Raw genomic sequence first — 10,081 nt, forward strand, 5'->3', positions numbered from 1 at the left:
CACTAGGACAGCCTAGCAGGCAGGTATATTCCCTCACACACAGTGTGTTCTTGCTTCAGGTGGCACTGAACAATCCTGGGGTGTCCCCTCAAGAGCATCAGGGACATGCAGGACAGCATTCATTGAGTCTGCATTTTTATTCTAGGGCTCACTAGGATCTCATGTTCCCCAAGTCAGGTGCTTATCTCAAGTAGGCCTTGGAAAGGCAAAGTGCTGGGGTCACCCAAGCCTGAGCCGGGAGCCCCCAGGAACTGGCTGAATGCCCAGTTTGAAGTGGTAGGGGATGTAAGGCTGTGGGGAAACCCCAGCACTGGAGGCCACTCTGTGTCAGGCAGGGGCAAGGCAGCACTCAGCCCTGACAGCAGAGTGACAAGTGAAACGGGTGCTGATTCTGCCCTGGGGTCATTTCTACCCCGACTTTATAGCCACCGGTGAAAAACTCCACAGGAGAAGGGTGGTGTCTTCCTGCTGTGATTGAATTCAAACGCATCCATCAGGCAAGCACAGGCTTATTTTTTTTCTTCCACTTTGGGTCGTTTCTCCCAGCCTGAAGCAGTGGAGGATGCCAACTGCAGAGTGCTCCTGTGCCAGCTGCAACCTCAGCAGCAGCACACTGACCGGCTCTACGGCTCCTAAGATGTTTGTTCAAGCTGCCCACGGGTGCCTCCCGAGGGTCGGGGAGGGGATGCGGGGCCAGGCGGAAATGGGGGGCAGAGACAGCACTGGGGCAGGGACAGCGCTGGGGCGAGCCCAGACCCAAAGCCGAGGGCAAAAGCGTGCTCGGGCAGAGTTCCACGCCGGGCGCCGAGGTGCCGCAGGGCCCGGCCGGGGCAGCCGGGACTGCCGGGGAATGGCAGCGCCTCTCCCGGCCCCGGGACCCCGAGACCCCGGGCCCCCCGCCCGGCCCCACCACGTGGCCGCCGCCCGCCACGTGCTCTCCCTGGGCCCGGCCCCGCCGCCCAATCAGCGCGCAGGCGCCGAGCTGCCTCCCTCCCATTGGCTGAGGCCAAGTCCTCCCGGGCGGGCAGTGCGTCCCCCCGCGCTCGCCCCCCGCCGCACGGCCCCGGGGCTGTAACGCGCCCCCCGATTGGCTGATAGCAGAGCGCCGGCGATTGGCGCAGCGGCTCGAGGGGCGGGGGCTACGATTGGCTTGTCGGCGCGGCGAGCGCGGCGATTGGCCGAGGCGGGGGCGGTGGAGGCGGGGCCCGACGCGGGGCTAGGAAAGGGGGCGGAAGGGGCGCGCGCTCGCTCTTTCGTGTCAGTGCCCGGCCCGGCCACCCGCGCGTCCCCGCCGCTCCCGCCGCCCGCCCGCGGCCCGATCCCCCCGCGCCGCCGCCGCGCCGGACGCGCCCGCCCCACTCCCGACACAGCCCGGCCGCCGCCCCTGCGCCGCCAGGCACCGCCGCCATCATGGTCAAGATCACCAAGGTAAGGGCGTCGGGGCGCCGCCGCCGGGCGGGCAGCGGGCGGATCCCGCCATGACGGGGCGGGTGGGTGCGGATGGCGGAGTATCGGAGAAAGAACCGGGCCGCCTTCTCTCCACTGTGCGCTCGGGCCGCGCGGTGGCTCCAGGCCTGATTTCCCTCGCCGTGAAGATGGCGGCGAGGGGAGGGGCCGCGGGCCCGGAGTCTGCGGATTCAAGCTCCCCCCCGGTCCCGCTCCGCTCCGTGTGGTGGCCGCGGGCGGGGGCGCGGGGCGGGAGGGGCGAGGGCGGCGGGTGCCGGGCCGGGGGCTCGTGTCTGAGTGTGAGGGGCGCGGGTGGGCCCCGCGTGCGGGCCAGCGCGCGCGAGGGGGGGCGGGGCTACGTCACAGCGCGGCCACGTGGGGCGCGCGGACACCGAGCACGTGGGAGCGCCCGGCGGCCCCGGGAAGGCCCCGCACACCGGCGGGAACGGGAACGACCCCGCGCCCCTCGGGCCGCCCCTGGAGCGCCGTGGGGGCCGGAGGGCGGCCACGTGGTGGGGACGATTGTGCCCGCTGGAGCGGGCGCTGGCAGGCGACCCGCGTGAGCATGGGGGCTAAACGTGCTGCTCGCCCTCTCTTTTCAGACCCCGAAGAATCAGGTGAAACAGAAAAAAATGGCTCCTCCCCCGAAAAAGTTCGAGGAAAGTGAGGAAGAGGAGTCCTCTGATCTAGAGGAAAGCAGCGGAGAAGAGGTGATTGATCTAGAGATGAAATCTAAAAGGATGCGCGTTACAGAAGTGTCATGGGGGTTGTGGGTTACACTGTAACAGGACATTAATAACCGGTCGTTGTTCCTCACTAAACTGTGGCTAAAGAATAAACTGGATTTTTTAAAGCCAAGGCAGTGTGGGGAGAAATAGCTCAACTACTAAGTCTGTACTTCTAGGCTTTTGGAAATACTGCTGGGGTCTTAAAGCTGTCCTAAGGCTGATAAGCAACTGGGTACTTAACAACCCTAGCAATGGGCAATATGAGATTTGTCACATGCAGATAATGTGCAAGTGTAAAAATTTCAAGATGCTGAATGCTGTTAGACACCACTGGTCTTGGGTCAGGACCAGAAAATTTAGAGGTGCTTTGATGTTCCATAAGCAGGCTTTTGAAAGCATGGAAAAGCTGGGTTTGAGCTTTATTAATTCATCAGGATGGGCATTTAAAGTAACTTAACAGAAACTGTCAGGAGGATATGTTTCAGATTTCAGTTGCCATATGTTTGATAGTGAAGTAATGGTGGCTAAAACAGACCAGCATGAGTCTTACACTAATGTGTCTTTCAGATGATCCCCCAGAAGAAACCACAAAAAGTTGCTGTTACACCAGCCAAGAAGGCTGCAACTCCTGCAAAAAAAGTTGCTACTCCTGCAAAAAAGGCAGTTACACCTGCAAAGAAAGCAGTGGCTACTCCACAGCCCAAAAAGGCTGCTGCTCCAACTCCTAAAAAGGCCGCTGTCGTAGTCAAAGGAGCAAAAAATGGAAAGAATGCCAAGAAGGAGGAGAGTGAAGAGGAAGATGATGACGAAGATGATGATGAGGAGGATGACGATGATGAAGAAGATTCTGGTAAGTTAAAAGAGTTTCAAGTGAGAGGTGGGCAATGGGTGAAGTTTGGAGGAGAGCTTGGGCTGCAGCTGCCTTACACACAGCCTGTAAAGCATCTCCTGGTTTCTTGATTGTTGTTTCCTCAACACTTGGACAAAATTTTGGGAAGCTCTAAGTACTTTTTACCTATACCACTCATCCTTTAAACCTTAGTAGTAAAGACTTGTTGTACTGTTGGTGCAGATGAGGAAGAGGAGCCACCAATGCCTGTGAAGCCTGCAGCCAAAAAACCTGCAGCAGTACCAGCCAAAAAGCCTGCACCTATGCCAGCAAAGCAGGAGTCTGAGGAGGAGGATGAGGATGAAGAGGATGATGAGGACGACGATGAAGAAGACGATGGTATAAGATGTTTATTATTAAACACTTACAGGGAGCTGGGGGAGGGAGGTAACTAAATGGATTATGGGAGTGAGGCAGTGTGTGCTTAGCTGGTTTTAGCTGGCTGCTGTTCATGTTGCTGAATGGGTGTTAATTTCTCCATTGTTAATAAAACTTGCTATTGGTGAACAGGTATTGGGGGGGTTTTTTTGATGCAGTAAAACTTGAGAGAGAGACAACTTCTGTGAAAATTAACTGTATTAAACTTTTTTCCTGAGAACACAGAAACTTAAGAAGGCATAAGAAACATTTTGCCTAACAGCATTTTGTTTTCTTAGTTTTAAAAGAAGCTTAAGATGGAACTGTCTGAATATTGTGCTCATCTTGTTTCAGAATCTGAAGATGAAGCCATGGACACAGCCCCTGTTCCAGTGAAGAAAGCCACTCCAGCCAAGGCTGCACCAGTAAAAGCCAAGGCAGCAGAATCTGAAGATGAGGAAGATGATGAGGAGGATGACGATGAGGATGATGATGAAGAGGAAGAGGATGAAGAGGATGCTGAGGAGGAAAGTGAGGATGAAAGTGAGTTTCAATGTTTTTAAGACCATAACTCTTAAAAAAATAGGAAAGATACCTGAACAAAAATGTTGTGCTATAGTGGTCCTTCGTGCTGAGGAGCAGCCTGCTGAATGACAAGAGGAGGTCTTGTGTATGATTAGTGTAAACGTTATTGCTCCTGTGTTGATTCAATGTAGGAAAAGTTCTGTATTTTTCAGTGTTGTTTTGTTTTCTGTCACAGAACCTGTCAAGGAAGCACCTGGAAAGAGGAAGAAAGAAATGGCCAATAAAAGTGCACCAGAGCCCAAGAAAAAGAAAACAGATGGTAAGTGGTGTGGGTTCTTCAAATGATGCTTGTTTGATGGACTGTGATTGGACTCTGTTGCATGAGGAATGTAACTCTGAAGGTCCAGGAAGTCAGGGGTGGGGTTTCCCAGCACAAATGATGATTATAAGGGACTTAATACTGAAATATGATGTCACTTTAAAGCAAAAACTGATGTGCTAAAGCTGTCTGGAGTCTGGCTCCCAGTTTTAAAAGCTGCCTTAAAAAACCCCCACTTTATTTATTATCTTTTCTTTTAAAGCACCCAACTCAGCTTTCTCTGTATTTGTTGGAAATCTGGTCTGCACCAAGGAGTTTGAAGAGCTAAAGACTGGCCTCAGAGAATTCTTTGGGAAGAAGAATATTGAAGTTTTAGATGTCAGAATTGGTTCTTCAAAGTGAGTTCATCAGTAAAATTTTGCTCCTTATTTCTTATATTTGGCACTAATTTGTTCAGAGGGATGCAAGTGTGTCAGTGCTGGTTCCCCTTAAGATGCTGGGGTGGTTGCAAATTTAACTTTGCCTGAAACTTTACCAGCAGGAACCTCTCTGGTGTTGGGTTTCTGTTTATGGTCTCTGCTGGCAGAGATGGATCAGCTGAGGTCTCAAAGATGATGTTCTTTCAGGCGGTTTGGCTATGTGGACTTCTCATCTGCCGAGGATCTGGATAAAGCTCTCCAAATGAATGGAAAGAAGTTAATGGGTTTGGAAATCAAACTAGAAAAAGCAAAGAGCAAGGAAACTATGAAGGAAGACAAGAAAGGTACGGCCTGATAAAGAGTTTTTACAATGCTTACATACAGATATACAAGTTCAGACTGGAATATCTGCAAATGTGATCCCAAGAAATAGTGCATATTGGGAGGTCTGAGGAAGAAATGTGTTTCTTTTTGAAGCTTTAGAACCTGTTTTTTGAACTTAATGCCCTTAAGAGAAGTACAGTAGTTTCATTAACTTTCGTTACAGTTGCTTTTGCAACTTCTCATAATGTGAATGCTTGCTGGATCAACTTGCTGATTGTCACTGCTCTGGCAGTGTGGATGAGGAGGGATTTTTAGCTGTAACCTGAAAGTAAATTTGTCTTTGCAGAGAGAGATGCCAGAACGCTGTTTTTGAAGAACCTGCCCTACCGCATAACCGAGGATGAGATCAAGGAGGTGTTTGAAAACGCCATGGAAGTCCGGATAGTGATGAACAAGGACGGGAGCAGCAAAGGGTGTGTAGCTGAGAGGACTGTGGTGTGTTTGCTGTTCCTTTAGCTCTTGGCATATTCTGATTAGCTTACATGTCCTTTGGCTGCCTTAAGGTACCTGCTGCTGCATTAGTTGTTCTGCTTTTGCAGCATTATTCTTTTACGTCTTTCTCCTCCCTCATTCTCAAACTGTCATTCCTGGAAGGAGGTGTTTGCTTACATTTTTTTCTGTGCTGTAGGATGGCCTATGTTGAATTCAAAACAGAAGCTGAGGCAAACAAAGCTCTGGAGGAGAAACAGGGCACAGAAATTGAGGGTCGTGCCGTGGTCATTGACTTCACTGGAGAGAAGAGCCAGCAAGAACATCAGAAAGGTACTTTCCATACTTTCATGACATTCAGGATTCATTTTCACTTGTTTCAGAAGTTCCTGGGAGTATGGCAGCTTGAAATACTGCAAGAAAATTAAGCTACCAGACCTTTTGCCTGACTTGTGCTCTGAATCCTATGCATTTTATGTCTCTACTGCATGTTTCAGACAAGGGGGGCAACTGGTATCAGTGAATAAAACAAGTTTGGATTTGGCTTTGTGCCTCACCTTGAGGTGAGGAAAGGGTAACAGGTATTACACCTTGGCAGAGTGATAACTAGAGGAAAGAGACCTCTCCTTCTCCAAACTTGCACTTAACAGCACTGACATTTCCCCACAGGAGAGTCGAAGACGCTAATTGTCAACAACCTCTCATATGCTGCTACAGAAGAGACTCTCCAAGAAGTGTTTAAGAAAGCTGCTTCCATCAAGGTGCCACAGAACAACCAGGGCAGGCCTAAAGGGTATGTTGTGCCTTTCTTTTGACCCCCAGGCTGGCATTGCAAACGACTTGCCTCCAGGAATCCCTTGTTGCTTCCAGACTGACTGGAATCTTCCTCTCCACACAGGTATGCATTTGTAGATTTTGCCACAGCTGAGGATGCCAGAGAGGCATTGAATTCCTGTAACAACACAGAGATCGAAGGCAGAACAATCAGACTGGAGTTCAGTTCACCATCATGGCAGAAAGGGAACGCGAATGCACGAGGAGGAGGATTCAATCGTAAGTGTTTCATGTTTGGTCTGCAGCTGTGGCAGGAGGGCACTGTCCCAACAAATCTAGGGGTGCTTTAAAAGAAAAACAGACATGCCAAGCATTGTAAGCAAATGTGCTGGATATGATGACTGATTATCTGAAATGCTGATGAAACTGTTGTCAAATTCCTCTAGATAGTCAAGTTCTGATCCAGCAATGTATTTTAAAAAGGGAGCTGGGCAAACTTAATTTGGCAGTATCAAGTTGGCTGATGGAAATCCTTTGATGTCAGGCTCTAACTGCAGTCCTGAAAAGGTTTTCATGGATTTCAGATGCTTGAGCTGTTCCTTATATCAACCCCTTTATCCCTGAGAGCTGTACTGGGAGCCCATAATGCAAGCTGGATGTGATGTTATGAGACTGAAGGTTGCCTTGATCAGGCTGAATGAGTACTGAATGTGTTCCCTTTTCACAGAGCAAAGCAAAACATTGTTTGTCAGAGGCCTTTCAGAGGACACCACAGAGGAGACGTTAAGAGAATCATTTGAAGGCTCCATAAGTGCGAGAATAGTCACAGACAGAGACACTGGATCATCTAAAGGGTGGGTTAAACATCACCTGGGCCAGGGTTCAGGTGCTACAGAGCACCTCACTTTAACTGATCTCTGCAATGCAGGGTGTTTCTCCTGCTTATGTGGGTGGTTTTTTGAAACTGGTAAATAGGGTAGGAGCGGAGAACACGCAGCTTTGGGTCCACTGATGGAGGGCAGCATGTGTTTATTACTTCTCACCTCTTCTCAATGAGCTCCTTCCTGCCGACAAATCTCCGTGGCAGCTGATGGATTCGCACGAGAAGGAAATTAACTGTTCAGTACTGGCAACCTCACAGTGGAGTTCCATCGACTGTGATTAGCCACTGCTGTCCTACAAGCGACACATCCCTGTGGGATGCAGAAGTGCTCGTGTTTGAGTCTGAAGGGATTTCTGTCGGGAACCTGTAGGTGGTGCTGCAGCTTGTGGAATGTGACTGACTTGCTCTTGTAACCTGTTTCCTAGGTTTGGGTTTGTGGACTTCAGCTCTGCAGAAGATGCCAAAGCAGCTAAAGAAGCCATGGAAGATGGAGAGATAGATGGAAACAAAGTGATCCTTGATTTTGCCAAGCCAAAGGGTGACTTCCAGCGTGGCAGTGGATTTGGTGGTCGTGGTGGCAGAGGAGGTGGCCGAGGAGGAAGAGGTGGCGGCTTTGGTGGCAGAGGTGGTGGCAGAGGTGGTGGCAGAGGTGGATTTGGAGGTAAGAGGAAGCAAATGCTGCTGTTTGGAAGGGGTGTGCTCAGAAATGAACCCAAAGTCATTCCTGAGGTTATGGTGTGGAGCATTGGATGCAAATTTATTTTCTGTCCTGTGCCAGGATGGGTTTGGAAGGGCAGTGATATAGATACACCACTGCAATATATTTGTGTGCATATGATAAATACTACAGTGGTAACTCTGGTTTTTACAATGATTTTCTTTCTAGGTAGAGGAGGTGGCTTCCGAGGAGGCAGAGGAGGAGGTGGAGATCACAAGCCACAAGGGAAGAAGATCAAGTTTGAATAAACTTTCCCTTTCCTTTCCCTTCTCCTGCTCTCCAAGACTATCTGAAAGGACTCCGGGGGTTTTTATTCTCCTTTGATCTTGGCGGAGCCTTCGGAGGACATTCCAAGAAGCGAAGCAGTACTGTGAGCCACTTGGAAGATAAAATTTTCATTTCAAGGAAGAGAGAGCAAGCCATTTTGACTGCTTGCCTGTTCAAATGAACTTTTTAAAACAAAGAGTGGTAGATGTGGGAATTTACCCCTTGTCTGTGAGTTGTCTTGAATTTATAATGTTTTACCCATGTACAAATTTTTTTTTTTCCTATAAACTTCTGTAGCATTTTTGCTGTAAAAATGCAGAATGTTTTATCATTTGTGCTTCAGCACCCTGTCCTGGACAGATTAAAGGACCTAAACTGGTTCGTGTTACTTCTCTGCAACTAAATGAAGCCAAGGCTGTGAGGAACAGGCTGTATGTAGCCTTCCCTCTTTGGGTTAAGGTCATTGGTGTCACAGCAACAGCTTCTGTCCTGCTTTGCTCTAGCCTGTGTCAGCTCCCAGCAGTGTATGTATGCTGTGTTAGGCAGTAGGGGAGAAGAATATGATGGCCAAGGTAAGCTCTCTGTAACCACAACCTTATTTTATTTTTAACTGAAGATGCTGTTACGGTGCTTGCTAGCCAATTGCTTTTCTACTTTCTTTTTAAACAAAGTAAATCAGATCTTGTACTAAGGCCCTGCAGTTCAGTTGCACTCTCCTGTGAGCATTTTCTCGTGTTCTTCATTCCAAATTGTCTCCTCTTGCCTCTTAAGTGTGAAGCAAATAGATAAACAGGAGTTTGGGATAAGTGGCTGCTTGTTTGCAACCAAACTGAGGCATGCTCCCATTCCTCCCACCAGGTCAGGCACCAGCATGGGGATGAAGGACGTTTTTCTAGCCAGGCTTGGGGGATGCTGCCCCGTAGTGGCAGCTGTTGGAGTACGTGGTTTTCCCAGACCTGTGGCTGTGGGTGTAGAGAACATGGGCACTGAAAGCAAGGCTGTGTAGCTGAGCTTTCCTGGGCACAAGGTCCTGTAAGACTACTAACCCTGACCTGCTGAAAGGTCCTGTCCTGGCCTTTGGCATTTGGCCTGTGGCAGTGCCTTCCAGCTCTGGCTGCGGTCACGGATTGTTCCACCCTCCTGGCACACTCGGCCAGTGCTGGGACCTTCCCTGCCCTGCTGTGGCCACTTCTCCCTGGCTTCCCAACATGGAGCCCTTTGCCAAAGGCCATTCCCTGTGGCTAAAACTAACCCAGTGGTGTCTGAGGTGGTTTCAGCTGCCGGGCCGAGGGGTTTGTGTGCTCTGTGTCTTCGCCATCGGCCATTTTGGGGCCGCACGCGCCGCCCGGCGGCAAATGGTCGCAGGGTGGGCGCGGCCGCCAGGGGGCAGCAGCCGCCCGCGCGCCGCGAGGTTCCCGCCATGACTGACGGGGCCGCTCGTGAGGGGAGGGGACGGCCCGGGCAGGCTCGGGCTGAGCCGGCACATCACACCGCGACACGGCCCCAGCCCGCTCCCCGACACGTGGCACACAGGGGCATATGACAGTGGGGGAGGGAATGGCCAGGAGTATCCATGAGTGCATCCACTCAGCATTTGCATTTTGTCCGTGCATATGATATGAAATTTTTGGTGCCCTGAAGCCAGCCCCAATGACAGATGGCCCAGCCTGCCCAGTACAGTATGTTCTGGTCCCCTTTGCTGGTCCCTCTGCTCCCCAGCACTGGGAGTGACCCAGCTGGGAAACTGAGCCCCCTGGAAATTGAGCCCCCCGGTGCCCAAACGCCAAGGTGAGACCCAGGGGTTCACCTGAGGCTTTCCTTCTCTCCACCCCAGCCACATTCAAACCTCATGATCATGAGTTGTGTTACCCCATGGTGGTGTTTCCACTGTGGAAGTGAGCGAGGTCCTGCTGTGGGGAGGTAACAGGGACAGGAGGTGCCCA

At 51.0% G+C, this 10,081-nt stretch overlaps 1 protein-coding gene across 1 annotated transcript; it reads left to right on the forward strand.

The window, feature by feature from the left end:
• The first annotated feature begins 1,362 nt into the window (after positions 1–1,362).
• Positions 1,363–8,517, forward strand: NCL (nucleolin). Its single transcript, XM_083868535.1, has 15 exons — positions 1,363–1,428; positions 2,049–2,156; positions 2,742–3,024; positions 3,247–3,402; positions 3,775–3,963; positions 4,181–4,264; positions 4,527–4,662; positions 4,891–5,027; positions 5,354–5,480; positions 5,696–5,829; positions 6,166–6,289; positions 6,395–6,549; positions 6,998–7,124; positions 7,579–7,814; positions 8,040–8,517. Exons 1-15 carry the CDS (start codon positions 1,411–1,413, stop codon positions 8,117–8,119), a joined length of 2,094 nt encoding a protein of 697 aa, XP_083724661.1. The 5' UTR covers positions 1,363–1,410; the 3' UTR covers positions 8,120–8,517.
• The last annotated feature ends 1,564 nt before the right edge of the window (positions 8,518–10,081 follow it).

Source organism: Zosterops lateralis (genome assembly GCF_965231275.1).
Source record: "Zosterops lateralis genome assembly, chromosome: 10".
Lineage (NCBI taxonomy): Eukaryota > Metazoa > Chordata > Aves > Passeriformes > Zosteropidae > Zosterops > Zosterops lateralis.